General features: G+C 36.3%; 1 protein-coding gene across 1 annotated transcript in view; it reads left to right on the top strand.

Moving 5' to 3' along the window:
- The window catches only part of STT3B (STT3 oligosaccharyltransferase complex catalytic subunit B), an 89,604-nt gene extending 79,439 nt beyond the window's left edge, over positions 1-10,165 (top strand). The window contains exons 14-16 of the mRNA XM_028518448.2: positions 2,256-2,369; positions 5,013-5,225; positions 8,548-10,165. Of these exons, the coding sequence (XP_028374249.1) occupies positions 2,256-2,369; positions 5,013-5,225; positions 8,548-8,628 (408 nt within the window). The 3' untranslated portion in view covers positions 8,629-10,165. The remainder of the gene's footprint in view (positions 1-2,255; positions 2,370-5,012; positions 5,226-8,547) is intronic.
- The last annotated feature ends 7,325 nt before the right edge of the window (positions 10,166-17,490 follow it).

Genomic DNA, 17,490 nt, shown 5'->3' with positions numbered 1-17,490 from the left:
CCCTCATGATAATAAGCCAGAAATAGAATAGTAACCTTAAAATTGCTATGTTTGCCTTAGTCTTATTCCCTCTCCCATCCTAACATTACATTCATTGATCATGTCATTTTACAATTTAAAAGCCTTAAATTGATTAAGGAAAAGGCCTTGAAACTAGACAGACATCAGTTAAAACTTAAACCCAGCCACTGTGAATTTGGTGCTATGGGTAAGTTATTTTTTGCTAGTCAGCGTTACATGCTTTGAGTCCAAGGTCTTGTTCTAGGTTCTGGTGTTATAATGGTGATTAAGGCAGTCTCGATTATCACTTATTGGGATGCCAGGAATGATTCATTTGTAGGGCTGTTTTGAGACTTAGTAATAATATATAGGTGAAACCTCAGTCTAGTGGCTGGTATGTAATAATCTCTGAAATAAAGTAATGGTGTAAAATCCAAACTCCTTCACTCACAATGCTAACTCCATAATACTTCACTTTCCTTTTCTGGCCTCTTGTCCCTCTATCAACTTTTTCCCCACTGTGTCAACTATCTATGCAAGCTATCTGTGAAATTTGCCCTGTGGTTTCTTTCCTTGACTCATCTAACATGTGGTGTCTATACTTGTCCCTTTCTCGGGATAGCTTCCCTATCACAGACTTATCACCTCTCTAGAAGCCCTTCTCTGGTACATCCATATCTCTGCTTACCATATTCAGCCCATTTTGTAGGTAGATTCTTTCATATCGCTCCCACTCAGTCATGAGCTCTTAGGGAGTCTTAATTTTACAGTATTGTATTTTGCTGTATATAATGTGCACTTTTTTGCCCAAATTTTTGAGGGAAAAATAAGGATGTGCATTATTCGTGGGTATAATGATCACATACGATGGGTATAGTAACCCCGTGGGTAATGTGCACAAAAACGTGGGTACACATTATGCACGGGAGCACATTATACATGGTAAAATAGTGTGTGATTTTCACTTGGATTTCCTTTCACAGTGTTAAAACTGATATGTGATAGATCCATATATCCTTTGAACATTTATATAGAAATTCTAAATTTCTGAACTTTTTAAATACAATGTTTTTTAACTTTGTGAATAGGGAATACTGTCACGTGGTTCAAAAGTGTACTATAAAGGGATGTACAGTATGAGTTTACCACCCACCCCCTCCCCCCACCAAAAAAAAACAAACCCAGAAACAGAGTTCATGATGATCACTTATTTTCTTATGATTCTTATACTGTTCTTGGTTTTTTCAGTTCACAATATATATTGGAGGGTTTTTTATATTGGAATATACAGAGCCGCCTTCTTTTTTTTTTTTTACATTGGCACAATTGTGTGTGTGCACCATTATTTGACCTGTCCCTATTGATGGATATTTATGTTGTTTCCAGTTTTTAGTCTGAAACAGTGGTACAGTAAGGAACTTTTACACTCATTACTTTGTCCATGTACAAGTATCTGTGTAGGATAAATTCCTAGACTAGGAATTTCTGTTTATAATGCCAAATTGGACTTTATACAGGTCAATTTATAAATTTCATGAAATCTCAATAAAAATTACTATGGGATTTTTCTAAACACTCTGTTCCCCCACTAAAGAACTGGTTTTAGAGTTCATATGGGAAAATAAAGAACAGTTTAAGAAAACTCTGAAAAGGAGTAATGGAGTCAGTTGGATTAAGCGAACCTACTTGGTATTAAAGCCATGGTATTGGTACCATTATGTATTGAGGTTTTACATCATGGTTATAATCTGGTAGGATTAATTTCCTCACTCCAGAAAACAATAGTGTTCTTTTTCTGTGTGTTCTTACTCATTTTTTATAAATGATCTCTAGACTCAGCTTTTAAAGGCCATCATGATAAACCTGGCCAGTATGGTTTAGTTGGTTGGGCCATCATCCTATAAACCAAAGGGTTGCCTGTCAGATCTCTGACCGGTGCACATAGCTAGGTTGCGGGTGTGGTCTCAGGTCAGGGAGTGTTTGGGGGCAACCAGTTGATGTTTCTGTCTGTCTCTCAGCAGTGAAAAAAAAAAGATGAAATGAACACTCAAGATAGTTTTGTGTGGGTTTTTTTTTTTAGGGATCACATTAAGTTTATAAAATAATTGTCTGATACAGTATTTTTTTGAGTTGTAACTAAATATGGCTTTGTGAATATATCTTAAAAGCTAGTTCTTATCAGGAAGGGGGAACCTATAAATTTGAATGTGTTAAATTAAATTGACACTAACATAAACTTCTGATTTTTCTTATAGGAAAGTGACTATTTTACCCCACAAGGAGAATTTCGTGTAGACAAAGCAGGATCTCCCACTTTATTGAATTGCCTTATGTATAAAATGTCATATTACAGATTTGGGGAAATGCAGGTCAGTTACATCAGTTTTTCTATCATCTTTTTTTTTTTAAGGGATATTTTAAAAGTAGTCTTACCCTGGCTAGGTGGCTCAGTTCATTGCAGCGTTGTCCCTTACACCAAAAAAGTTGCAGATTCAATCCCCGGTGAGAGCATGTACCAAAGGCAGTCAATTGATGTGTCTCTCTCACATTGATGTTTCTCACACTCACTCCCTCCCCCTTCCTCTCTCTCTGAAATCAATGAACTTACCCTCAGGTGAGCATTAAAAAAAAGTAGTCTTGTTTGCCTCTAGAAAACAAGATAATGATGTTTTGGTTGCGTTGGAAGGAAAAATGTGCTTGCCCTGGCTGGGTGGCTCAGGTGGTTGGAACATCGTCCTACACGCCACCAGCCTACAGGTTCCATTTCCTGTCAGGACACGTGCTGGGTTGCAGGTTAGGTCCCTGGTCTGGGCACACATGGGAGGCAACCAGTTGATGTTTCACACATTAGTGTTTCTTTCTCTCTGTCCCTCTCTCTCTGTAAAATCAATGAACATGTCCTTGGGTGAGGATGAAAAGAAAGAAAAAGAAAAATGAGCCTATCCAAAATTTCCACCTGAATTCTCCCCCTACCCCATTAAATTTAGATTTCTGAAACTTATATGTGAAAAACCAGGAAAATATGTTAGATCAAAGATTTATTTCCAAAATATTAACTGACACTAGGCTCAAATCCAACCTTTGCTAGCCATTTCACCTTTTGGCATCATGCTTTTTGAAGATACTCTTTTTCCAGAGAATAGGTCTTCCAGCTGAGGAAACAGTATGATCTTAAGTAGATTACTTTGGTGCTTCATGGGGGAAAGCCTGAAATTAAAGAGTTGAATTATATGGACACTTCAGATATTCATTCTATCCCTGTTCTCATTTCCACAGATAGCTAGGACTATGTGGGTTAGAGGTTCCTAGAAAATTAGAAAGATGTGGTACAAAGGTTCAAGGGCCCACAAAATGAATGAACGTGTAAAGAGGTATTGCGGCAAAAAGAACAGACATTGGGCTTCCTGTCATAGTGCCTGGGTTTTAGATCTGACTCCGTCAGGTCGTACAAACCTTGAACAAGTCACATCCTCCCTGGACTTTCTTTTTTTCCCTTTCTCCTTGTCTGTATACAATACGGGTTGGACTGAAGACTTTATTTCTAAGGCAATATATGGTTCCTAGATTGCATGACTATAATACAAAATTAAACCTTCACTCCAAGATTTCATTGAAAACTGCCTTATTCCACAATGTATTCTGGTTGATACTAGGAGACAAGGGAAAATTGCTTGTTTAATTTTATACAGATACCAGGGATCAACATAATGTTTACCTCTATTGATTTGGAATTACCCTGGAGGTGGCTTTAAAAAAATAGACAGTAATTTTACTGCTAAATTTAGGGTTTTGTGTTTTTGATTCCTGAAGTCTACTGCCTACTTTCTAAACTCATGTTAAGAAAGAAGCATTTAAAGCCGTAATAATTAGCTGACTCAGAAAATGGGTCAAAGTGTCTTTGTTCACTAATGGTAGCAGCAAAGAGTTTCCTTTCTGTCCTTCAAGTTTATCAACAGTTTTAGGCCTTGCTTCTAGCATGTGTTCACTTTGATGCCTTTTTCTTACTGAGGAAGAATAATGATTAAGATGAAGTATAACTTTCTGTTGTATAAACATGAACAAGTAATTCCCTCATTAGAGTAGGTTTAGTTTTTGTTTAAACTTTAATTCACTTATGTTCTGTGTGTCAACATAAACTGAGAATTTCTTAAGCTCTTCTCTCCCCCCTGGTTTGCCTTTTTAACCTTTATTTATTGTTCCCACATTCAGGATTGTAGTATGCTTTCTTGTGCGTTTATTTAACAAATAACACTAGGGGAAGTAAAGCCACACTGAATAAGATAAAGTTGTAATGCAATTAATATTGTATTGGAGGGCACAGGTAATTTTAAAAATAAAGAAAAACTTTTTGCAATGAACAGTGTAGAGTGAAAGACAAGGAAATAGTGGAGTAGACTTTTCTACTGCCCATCTCAAGAAAATGTTTTGGGGTTTTGTAAATCAATAATACTTGGTAAAATAACAAATAAGTTTAAAAAATAAAGTAAATAAGTTTATACTTTAATGACTGACCTAATTTTATATATTAAAGTATATCTTTTAATTTTTTTCTTTAAAAAAAATTCTTCCTTGAAAGGATGGTATTTGGGCTGAGACCAAAGGATAGGAAGGGGAGCTGGCCGTGCAAAAGAGCTAAATGAAGGACTTGCAGGCTGGGAGGATAAATAGTGCAAGACCCTGACTGAGGCAGAAAATCGCTTCTGTGTTTTCTCTCCATATACCTGTAAAAAGGGCTTTGAAGGGTTTTATTTTGCTGTTTTAGTGTTTTTATGCCTTCGGGCTTCTCATTCACTCAAGGATTCTGTGAAATTCTAATTCCGATGTATTTAGCCTCTTTCTTCCTGATTTTTTTCCTATCTAGTTAGCAGCATATGGGACTGTTATGATATATTACTCTGATTCTGTTTTCCTAGTTTAAAGTGAGAGAGTTTTACTCTGATAATAACATTTACTACCTTCTAATACCGAATGTTTTCCAATGTGGTTAACATCCAGTACGGTCACTTTTGCAGCTGGATTTTCGTACACCCCCAGGTTTTGACCGAACACGTAATGCTGAGATCGGAAACAAGGACATTAAATTCAAGCATTTGGAGGAGGCCTTTACATCAGAACACTGGCTTGTGAGGATATATAAAGTGAAAGCACCTGATAACAGAGAGACACTAGACCACAAACCGAGAGTCACCAACATTTTCCCAAAACAGAAGTATTTGTCAAAGAAGGTAGGTATCAAGTGAAGTCATGTTAGTTGTCTGAAAAGTAATGATTGAAAATTGCTAATAAATGCCCATTTGCCAAGCCTATAAGGACTATCCCTTATGTACCAAGTAAATATCCAGCTAGTCTGTTGGGGCAGATAGATACACCAACCAGCAACTTTTTCTGGATAGCAGAGCAGTTATCAGTGAACCAAGCTGAGATTTTTCCAGAGGCATTCTGGCTTTAGTTTTCTAATTCCCATTTGTAAATTAAGATGTGTCTGTGGCCATCACTTTCTGAACCTTTGTGAAAGTAAGAATGCCAAACACATCAGTTATGATCAGTTCCTGATCTTGTGGTCAAAGTAAATTTATATTGCATTTTCACGTTCTATTATTATAATATAACTTTATTAATCATTGAATAAAGAATAAACTTGAGTTGGTTGAGTCCAGAGTTTTAAAAAAATCATTTATCTTAAGATAATTCTTTTTAACTGTAATTATGACCAAGCTTGTAGGAAGGAATTATGATGATGAGACTATTATAGTCCTCTTATAATAAATATTTAATAAGATATAGAGAATATTATTGGAGGTCATTATTGCTCACTTAAGCCAAATATATACAATCTTTGCTACTAAAGACTACTAAAAATGAGAATTTATTTAGGTTTCCCTCTGTGGGAGATGGCAAATAATGAGCCGTCATGGAATATTAAGTTGTATTTTAAGGAGCTATCCTTACAATACTAATTATGATTAGGCTGTTTTCAGCCTTAAGTCTCGAAAGGTGCTTGGGTTTACACTGCTCACATCAGTTATAGTATTCTCCCCTTGTCTTTGGGGGCAAAGGAAGAGCCCCAGAGGATACCTGTACCAAACCCTATGTTTTTTTTTTTCCCTACACATACACACCTTTTCACTTAAGGAGGCACTTTACGTGGGTTCTCTTTGGCACACCCTAATTGCCAGCATCGCTACTCTTGTGCTTTGGGGCCATAATTAAGCCAAATGAGGGTTATTTGAACACAAGCATGTGATACACCATGGCAGTCAGTCTGATAACCAGGGTGGCTACTAGGCATCTAACAAGCGAGAAAGGCATGCAGCATGGAGGTGCTGGACAAACAGATGATCCACATACCTGGCAGGGCAGAGTAGATGGCATGAGATTTCATCATACCACTCAGAATGGCACAGAATTTGGAATTTTCCATTTAACATTTTAGACCAAGGATAACTGAAACTGGGGGGTGGGGGGTGCTACTGATTTGAAATCATTGAAGCAATTATCTCACTCTGTTACATTACTTCAAATATACTTCAAATGTATTCAGAGTATAGATTATTTTAATTTGTGCTATATAAGTGTTATGTATAAATAAAAAAGTTTTCAATGAATACTTTCTATGCCAGATACAGATTACCATATCTAGAATAAACATTTAAATGTCATACAGCTGACATTTATTATGTTGGTCATATCAAATTCACTTAACTAGTCTTTACATCAAATGACAAATGATCTAGTTTCTCACAGGCACGTGGTAGGAGAAACTGGTGAGTCACATCAGTGCAGAAGTTAAAGCAAATGCTGCTACTCTCAAGGCAGTTTGCCCTTAGAACCATCTAAGCCCAGTTGAGGTCTACTTTTTCTGAAAACCAATGCCATCGAACTTATCTAAATGATGACAGTGAATTTTCTTACTCTAACCTCTTTAGTCTCCCATCATTTCCCCAAAATAAATAAGTGAATGGATATATAAAAATTACTTATAGTCTGTCTTGTATGCCCAAAACATATTGTCTAGCAATCAGCAACACGGATTTTGAATGTCTGGTTTCCATTGCTTTCTATTCTCTGTTTTGTTCTAGCACTAAAGGAATGCTTGTTGTTTCTTTGTTTTCCTCTCTGCACCCTGGTTCTGACTCTAAGAGTGGGGGTAAGAGTACAGCAGCCATTCTGGGAGTTTTCCTACCACTGCAAAGCTGATGTGGCTAAGGCACTAGGAACTGTAGTCCAGGGCTGCAGATGAGACTTGGCATGGCTCACTGCCCCCAGAGAAAAAACACCTCGCGGGCCCAGCCCAGTTTTACATACTTTGCATAGTCCGGGGCCACTTTACGTGATCTATCAGAAGAGGTGTCATGTTGGAAATCTGTAGGTAATGATGATAAAGAAACTAGCTCCTTGACCTGGTTTGAATTTTTAAAAATTGTACCCTGAAATGTATTTACTTTTCACTTTAAGTAAGCTAATTATACGGTAACATACATTGTGAACAAGCTAGCAGCAGCTAATTTTTGTAACTTTAATAAGGGTTGCATTTTGCCTTGTATTCTTTGCCTTGTTAGAAAAAATTATAAATCATTTAAAACTAAACTTCATAAATAAATGTACATGGTACAGGATATACCCTAGGTTTCTGAAATTTCCTCCAAGAGTTGTATATAAGTGTGCAGATTAAATTTAGGGGTCAGTCTCTTGATTCTTCAGCCTCTGCTAACCCAGTGCTTTGAAGGTACATTAAACTAATTGTTTCCCCCAAAATTTACTATTAGTATCTGTGGCTATGTCAGATTGACAGACATATGTTCTTGTATGATTTATCTTGTAGGATTCTAACAGTGCAAACATTTTTGCAGTAATTCCTGCCACCACATTTGTAGTAATTTGTTTTTCCTTATACCCGAAAACATGTTAACAGTATTTTAATGGGATGCGGGAGTGTTAAGAAAAATTTATTCTTATGGTCTGTGAAACTCAAGGACTGTTACGGGGGTTTTTCCTAGGTGTTTGGTTCATTTTGTTTTTCATTTTTAAGTGCTATTTTTCTACCTAAATTGGAGAATGTCAAGTAATTTCATTTGTTTTCCACTTTTGTAGGTAGGTACAAAGGTACTTTGTATTTCTGACACAGAGCTAATAATTCTTGGAGGCTAACCCAGGAGCATCATTAACATTTTCTGATTCCTTAGTTTAGTGTTATATTCTTTCATGCCTAGAAATGTAGTTATTACAACTAAGTATTTTTAAATACTTGTAACACAGAGTGAGTGAGATAGGGGTTCATTTGCCTGATGGGGAGGAATGTATGATTACGCATTTGAGAAATGCTCTGGTACTCCTTTTATTTTGAAGCTAGGGAACCTAGTCCAGTTTATCTTGGGTCTTTCAGCATGGTTGGCACAGAACAGTGGTACTCACTGTTCAAAGAATCCAGCTCTAAGAAGAGCTAAGGGCTGATCAAGGCAATCTTCTTCACAATGCAGTAAACCATGTATGTGTATTTTTTAATTTGTAGGAGGCATGTCCTAAAACCATGTATTGTTTTCTTTTTAGACTACGAAAAGGAAGCGTGGCTACATTAAAAATAAGCTCGTTTTAAAGAAAGGCAAGAGAATATCTAAGAAGACTGTTTAAATAACACTGTTCTGGTTCCTAACTTGAAGCAGTTGTCTTTGTGAGAACCGGTCTTTGCCTTTAACTCATGTCCTGTTTCACAGCAACGGAGGGTACAGAACTGTCGCTGATCCAGGTTAATGTACAAAATTTTCTGGCAATACCTGATTTAAAAAATAAAATTGGCTTATTGAGAACAGCTGTTTTCGACTTCTAACGTGAAGCAAGACAGAGCACTGCTGTAAAATGTCTAACAGCAGATTTTTTTTTTATTGGTACATATTATCCTTCAAATCTGAGAATTTGGACTAATTGCACCAAAGAATCCTCTAATTTGGTCCCTGGCACATGCATACTTGTTAATGTTTTTATTCTTTTACAAGACCTGCATTTTATTTGAATTACCCAAATAGCAATATATAAATTACAGATGACAAAATGTGATGAGCTTCTTGAACCAGTAAACGAGTACAGGTCTGAGAAAGAGGTATTAGAAACATAATTCTACTTCTTTGAATTATATTTATTTTCATGTTTCTTCAGTGCAAAGAATGTTTCATCAAATGTACATTTTCTATTGCTTACTATTTTTGCTCTGAGAAGAAGCTGCTGTTTCAAAGATGAACCTCTGAGTCACTAATTGATTCAAATAGTTTTTTTATGTTGACATGATATTGCTGCTGTTAGCAGTTGTTTTCACCAGGTACTTACAGAGTAGATCTCATGCATTGTTCATTCAAGGGCTAAATTTATATCCTTTGGAGATCGTGGCAACTACACAGAAGGTTGCCGGTCAGGATGGGGTTTGTATCTCAGTACTGAGGTTAGCACTATGTTTACATGTAAAAGATTAAGGAAAAAACAAAGTGGACAGGGGTCCAAAGTTCATTTTCTGTGACTCTTCAAAACGACAAAGGATTTGTAAACTTTGCCTGGACTTCTCTTCATCTATCACAACGATTTTGTTCTCTGCGCCATATAGTTTTAATCCCGTAAGCATTTGATGAAACACTCTTTAATGCTATTAGAATTTTCTTACTTAAAAGATGGGACAGTTGTCAAAAAATGCACTAAAATATAAATGGAGATTGAACATGTTCACTTTCCAGCTTATAGACAACTTTATATAGACTTGAAAATTTTCTCCAGTTGTTTAGTAAAAGTGAAAGAGAAAAGGTTTTTCCTGCCACAGGATATAACTTTTTTTATACAAACAAGCATAACTTACACCACTGCTTTTGGTGGAAAAGTGCAGAATAGTATGTACCTTTTATGAAGAAAAGTGTAATTTACAATATTCAGTGAAAATGTTACTGCTGATTTTCTTTTCCAAAGTGTAGAATATTCTTTGATTTATAGAATTCATTTTTGACCCAGATGATGGTTCTTTTACAGACCAATAAGATGGCTGAACATTTTCACAAATAAAGTGGAACAAAATCTGAATTTCTGATACCTTGTCATTTGGGGGATTTTATTTTACTTTGTTGCTTTAAAATTCAATGCAGAGAAGTTGTTGACTGTAGGGAAAATAAAGTTAATTCAAATTTTGTGTTAAGTGTGTTGTCTTTTACGAATCTTTTGTTTTTGAAAGGAGTTAGAGCACTGAACACACGTCTGTCCTTGTTCATTTTAGAGAAGGTGTGTAGAAGTTAGGTTAGTTCAACTTGACCTACCATTTTGCCTTCTTTTTGCCCCGGAATGAGAAACTCGTTTTGACTTTTTATAGGTTAGCAAGGAGGAAAACACCTAGTCACATAATATTTGGTCTCCACTTAAATGAGGGCAGGATTCAAACAAAAAGCCCTGCTTCACAAAGTTGTGGTATTTAATTAATCAAGTCTTCACTGTAGAATTTTCTCATTAAGAGAAGGAATAATCTCACCTTTCTCAGTTTTAGGGAACACCATTTTGGCTCAGTGGATTGCCTCAATAAAACACCGTAATATAATAGCATTTGTGACTTTATTGTAGCAGAAAAGCAAAATTACAGTAGTTTAAATATATTGGCATATAGGCTAATTGGCTCAGAATATTCTTTATAGATTCCTACATTCGTCTCATATTTAACTACTAACACTGAACATTACACGGTGGGGGAAGGGGGGACATTAAATATCAAGACCTCCAAGTTTTAGACTATACAACAGATTTTGGTTTTGTTCCACATCTTAGAATTGAATAAAGCTGAGTGCTTTGTAGTATAAATTAGGCAAGTCCAAAGCGAAAGTGCAGTCAGTTTTCAAACTTATTACTGGCTTGAGTTTGCATTTGTAGAGTTTTACTTCATTTGAGTCTCTAGGCCATGACCAAAAGGCCAGCATCTTTCCTTAGCTGAAGGGGCCCTAAGATCATGAAATACGATGCCATTGCACCTTTAGATTTTTTTAAAAAATTGTAATACGTAAAAATTTACAAATCTTAACCATTTTTTAAATGTCTAGTTCAGTATTGTTGAGTACTTTCACATTGTGTTGACCAATCTCCAGAATTGTCTTGCAGTCGCTTTTTGATGGTGGGTTTTGTCCGACATCTGCCTTGCTGTTGGTATAGCACTCAGTCGAGGTAGGTGGAATGATGGATAAAGGCAGGGTTCAGCAGCACTGTGCAATTGAGTTGTAGCGAATCGAGACAGACAAACCAGTGAGGAAATGTCCTGTTGACTGTTTCTTTTAAGCCATTTTTTATGTTAAATGTAGCACAGAACACAAAAATGTATACTTTAGTGAACATACAACAAGCAACTCTGGAACCAGAACCCAAGTCAAGAGAACAGATGGGGCCAGTACTCCACAAGCTGCTGCTTGCCCCCTCCCAGCCACTGGCCTGTCCCACTTCCCCCTCCAGAAGGTAATCACTGTCCTTGCTTTCAAGGTAATTAATTTGATTCCTGGTTTTAATACTTAAGTTTCTCTCTATAAACATTAATTGTACCTATTCAACAATATAAATTAAGCGGAGGTGTTCTTTTGTATCTAGCTTCAGTTTTTGTGAAACTCATCCAGAATATTGCATGCAACTGTAAATTTATTTCCACTGATGTATAGTATTCCCATATATGTTGTTTCCCATTTTATTGTTGATGTACATTTGCATTGTATCCAGGTTGAGGATATTACAAATATAATGCTATAATCTTTTACATCTCTCTCAGAACTTATATGCATACATTTTTGTGGGTGTTTAGCTAGTAAAGTAGAATTGCTAGGTAGAATGTGAAGGTTTGCTACTCTCACATCTTGATCAGCCCTTGTCAATCTTTAATTTTGCCTTTTTGTTTAGTGAATAAGGGTTTCTCATTCTGTTTAATTTTCCTTTCCTAGGTTTCCAGTGAGATTGGTCTTTTGGAAATCCCTTTTTTATAAGGTTTTGGTTCTAGCCCATTTCTCTGTTGATTTTTTTGTATTAGTAGATGTTTACACATTCTGTATAAAGCCCTTCATTGTTTGTTATAGTATGCCTAGGAATTCGTTATCTGAATGTCTTATTTTTCAATCTTTTGTGTGCCTATAGATTTCTATCCATCATTTAAAAATCCTTTTCCTAGCCTGAGTTATGAAGACACTGCCTTACATTCCTTTCCAGAAACTTTATCTTTTATATTTGGCTTAGAAATTCATTTGTTAAGTGCAGTGTAAATTGTTTTTTGTTTGCATGTGTAAACCTAATTTTCCATACACGATTTATTAAAAAGACCAGCATTTTCCTGTGCGGTACTCCTTTTGCAGTAAGCCAGATATCCACGAGTCTGTTCTTGACTGTTATATTCCATATGGTGCTCGCCTTTGGTGTGTTGACTTACTGTAATTTGAAGGTGAGGATAATTAAGATACCGTAATGCAAGTCCCTCTCCCATCCCCACCTTATTCTTTAAATTTCTCTTGCTTCTTTATGGCCCTTTGTTTTTTCATATAAATTTTAGAAACAAATTGTCAATAACACCAAGAAAGAGAAAGCTTTTCACGCTTTTGATTTGGTATTGAAACTATATTGGGAAAATTAGCACCTTTACAATATTGAGTCTTCTGTCTATGAATATGGCATATCTTTCCATTTATGTAGAACTAGGTTAATTTCTGTTTTATAGTTTTAAATGGGTCTTGCATATTTTCATAAGTTTTATTACAAGGAATGTTATTTTTGATAATTACTGTCTCACAAAATTTTATTTTCCAATTGTCAGTATATACAAAGTTTGGTTTACATTTGGTTTTACATGTTGAAATTATACTCAACAATGTTAAACTCATTTTTAATGACAAGATTATTTTCACTATAAACATACACCATCCTAATTGGAGAAAAATGGCAGTTTTCTTTCTAAAGGTTATATATTTAATTTTCTTGCTTTTGCTGATAGCCACGGGCCACATGTGGCCCAGGATGGCTGTGACTGTGGCCCAACACAAAATCATAAATTTACTTTAAACGTTTGAGGTTTTTTGTGACTACGTGTCACAACATATTTAACATGTAACCTAAGACAACTTTTCTTCTTCCAGTGTGGCCCAGAGACACCAAAAGGTTGGACCCCCTGGTTAGCACATACAGTCTAATACTGCATAGAAATGGTATTCCTTCTCTCACATGGAAAGCTTTTTTTCCTTTACTGTAGATCTTCTGTAGATAATCTTTGATCAGATTGAGAACATACTTTTCCCAATTGCTATGAGTTTTAAGTGATTTTTCTTCATTTATTGAGAGGATTGTAGTTTTTCTCCTGTATTGTTAATATAGTGAATTAACAGAGACTTTCTGTTGACAGTTTAAATTTGTATTCTTGGAATAATGATCAGTGTTGATAGAATTTGCTGGTGTAAACCATTTGTGCCTAAGTGCAAAGGTTTTTAATTACAGATTCAGTTACTTTACAGACACGGGATTGTTTGGTTTTTGTCATTAGTTATGGTGTTTTCTTAAGCAATTTATTTAAATTTTCAAATAGGTTAATGTAAAATTGTTGCTAATACCACTTAATGACTGTTTTAATGTCTGAGATTTTAAAGCACTGTCATCTTCATTCCTGAGATTTTTCTCTTCTTGCATCTGTTTTTGTTTCTCCTCTCCCTCGTTACCTTGCTCCTTATTTTTTCATAATCACTTTCGTTAGCTTTTGTCCTTTAAAAGACCAGCTTATGGTTTTGACATTTTTTTACAGTGTTATTTTTATTTTATCAATTTGTGTTCATTTCCTTGAAATTTTTTTTTTTTTAAGTGTGTTGATTTCTTCTTTTTCCTCATACAGGAATTTAAAGTTAGGAATTTACACCAAGCATAGTTTAAGTTCCACTCTCACAACTTTTGATGTGAACTGTCATTTAGTTAATGCATATTTTCATTTCCATTGTACTTTCTTGTCAGCCATGGGCTTTTGATGTGCATTTCTTGATTCAAACATGGTGATTTCTAGTTATCTTTTTACTATCAATTTTTACCTTAAATGCATTTTAGACATTCTGATTGTAATCTTTGGAAATGGTTAAATTTGCGCTGTGATCCTGTGAGTCTATACCCGAGTTGTGTTCTGTTGTTTGCTGAGGATATGTGGTCCTCACACACTAGTGTAGGCTTGCCTATTCCTCCTTGAACCGACGGTTTCTTCTTTACGTGATTTGAAACCCATATTATTAGGTATACATACATTTGGATCTCTTGGAAAATGTCAGATTTTATTTTTAGTAATGTTTTGTTAAATCTGTTTTAATTGTTGTGTTCACATTCTTAAGATGTTTGTGTGATGTATCTTTCTCATCCTATGAGGTATCCTGCATTGGATTTGTTGAGCTTTTAACATTGTAACTCGTTGGTTTTTGTTAGTTTTTTAAAAATTATCAGTCATATCTTTAAATATTGCCTCTGCCTCATTCCTCTCTGCTCGGTGTAATTAGACCTTTGCTGGCTGTATCTTTCTTTTTTGTCATTCCTGCCTGTATTTTCTGCTGACTCACTCATCACTAACCCACCCATTGAGTTTGTTGCTCCATTTCTTCTTAATTCAAGAGTTTATCCCCCTCCCTCCCAAATCCTGCCTCAATCTGTTTTTTTTTAATGCTTTACAGCACAGGTGGCAAACACAAGGCCCGCAGGCCAGATCCGGCCCAGCACCTTGTTTCTGCCAGGTGGCAGCACCGAGCTCTCGCTTAACTGTTACGGACTAGTTACATTTATACAGTCCTAAAGTTACATTCGGCCCCTTGAAGGCAACCTCGAAGCTGATTCAGCCGCCAGTGAAAATGAGTTTGACACCCTTGGTTAACAGGAATATAAATGAGACACCTGTGTGAGTGGGAGACTTACCAGTTCACATCTTCGGTGATTGTCAAGTGTAAGTTTGGTTTTTTGTTTTTTTAATTCAGTTTAGCCAGTGGTATTAGTTGAAAAAGACTTAATATTCCATTTAATTGACACCATTGTGGAAAACAATGTGTTGATCTATTTCTGAATTCTGTTTGTGTATCCTCACATCAATGCCACATTGCCTTCAAATCAGGTAATGTGAATTTAACACCTTTTGCTCAGTGGTCTTTTAATATTTACCCTGGGACCACAGGCTTAGCTACTGTCATAGGCAAAGAAAGATGTATGGTTACCCATCCTACAATTGACATAGGGTTAATATCCGGAATATGTAAGCTCTTAGAAAAAAAGATTTTGATTAATCCTTAACAGAAGAAATATAAATGGCAAATATGTGAAAAGGAACATACCTATAAGGTTAGCTAAAATGTGTAAATAAGTGTTAGGACATGTATGAGCAAACTCCCATACATTGCCAGTGGGAATTTAAACTGTTAAAATCACTCTAGAAAACTGTTTAGCAGAAGCTAATGCAGTTGAAGATACACATCTCCATATCTTAGCAATTCTAGGTTTGTTAAAGTTGGTGGTGCTTTAATGTGGTCTGAAGCCAGCTGTTAGGGGTGTTGATTCTGGAAGCTATTAGGAGGGGCTCTGGTGCAGGCCACACTCAGCCAGCTTGTTTGAAGCACGAGGCCACCTGGTGGGATCTACAAAGTGATTTGTGGTTGGGCTTGGAGATGCTTGCTGTGAACTGAGGCCAGCTGCCACTAGTACTAGGCCTGTGACCCTTTGTGGGCACCGTGATGAGAGTTCAGGCCAGCCGCTTGTGCTGGGCTTGGGGCTGCTTAGCAAGAGGTACAGGGCATGCAAGACCAGCTGTTGCTTGTTTGGTTGGACTTTTGAGAGGTTTTAGGAAAGTCAGCAGCATGAACCTGGTTAGGCAGCTTATATGGAAAAACAGCTGGAAGTGGCTTGGGCTAGGTTTGCACGTTGGGTGGGATGGAGCCCGAGGGAGTCACCAGAGCGAGGCAAACGTGTTAGCCAGATGAATGGAGAGCAGCGATTTGGCACCTGTGGCTGCGGGTTGAATGGGGTGAGAACTCAACAAACAATGGCGCCTGCCAGCACTTCCACCCCAGATGGCTCCCCTGACTCCAGTCCTCGCACTAGCTGGTCAGCTCAGGGTGTTCCTGTATGTCCTTGGTGCTGATCTAGCTACTTCCCCGTTGCTGGATCCCAGAACGAGTGAGTCTGAGTGCAAGCAAGGCTGTGCTTAGACATTTTTTTAAGTAGAGAAAGTACACTCTATAATGATATGGAAAAATTATAAATAGTATTATAAATATATAAACAACAATCATTTATTGTCATGTGCTATCCTTTTACACAACTGCAGAGCACTAGGTTTGTTTACATGAGCGATGTGTTGTACCATGATATTACAAGGTAGAATGTTATAATAAGTTACAGGAAGTTTTCAACTCTGTGAAAATGTTATGGGACCACCATTGATACACAGTCCATTGTTGACTGAAACATTGTTAAGTGGAGCATGACTACACAAAGGGAATCAAAAATGTATCATCACACACAAAAAATCAACTAAATACAAAGACCATAATGGATGAAATCAGGGGGAAAAAGCTTTAAGGCACGCAAGAAGCAATATTACACAAGTCCTTATCACTGATTACTTTTAATATAAATGGATGAAATTCCCCAATCAAAAGACATATTTAGATAGGCAAAATGAATTATGAATTTAAAGCCAGGATCTAGCTATGTACTGTCAGTACAAGGCTCACTTTAGTTCTAAGGACAATACGTTCAGAGCGAAAGGACAGAGAAAGAGAACAAGGGTGGCTGTTCTAATATCAGCCAAAGTAAACTTTAAAGCAAAGACTTAAAGTATACAAGGACATTATATATTGGTGACAGAATCAATTTGCTAAGAAGAACTAACTTATAAACATACATGCATATCCAACAGAGCTCCAAAATATATGAAGCAAACACATACAAAACTTGGGGGAAATATTTTTATAATCGTAGACTTCAGTGTCCCAGTATCAGTAATGGATTAAACAACAATATAGGCCACCGGGAGTTATTATATGTGTACAGTTTCCAACAACAGCAGAAACATTTTTCTCAGGTGTGCATGGAACATTTTCTAGGACTTGACCATATGTTAGCCCCCAAACAAGTCAATGAATTTTAAGACTAAAATAATACAAAGTATCTCTTCCAGCTAGTGCAGTGAAACCAGAAAACAATAGAAGGAAAACTGAGAAATCGACAAATATATAGAAATTAAACAACACAATTTAAATGGGTCAAAGAAGAAATAAGACAAATTAGAACTAAATCTTGAAATAAATAAAAACCAAAATGTAGGAGATGCTGCAAAAGCAGTGCTAAGAGGAAGTAGATAGTAGCTGTAAGATGCTTCCATTTGTAAAGGTCTCAAATCACCCAACTCTGAAACTGTTTGGGACTAAAAAAAACAAAGTAAATCCAAAACTAGCAGAAAGAAGTATTGAAATATTAGAGCTGAGATAAACAGAAGAATAGAGAAAACCA

Source organism: Phyllostomus discolor, chromosome 7 (genome assembly GCF_004126475.2).
Source record: "Phyllostomus discolor isolate MPI-MPIP mPhyDis1 chromosome 7, mPhyDis1.pri.v3, whole genome shotgun sequence".
Classification (NCBI taxonomy): Eukaryota; Metazoa; Chordata; class Mammalia; order Chiroptera; family Phyllostomidae; genus Phyllostomus; species Phyllostomus discolor.
This window is presented reverse-complemented; position numbering and strand designations above follow the sequence as displayed.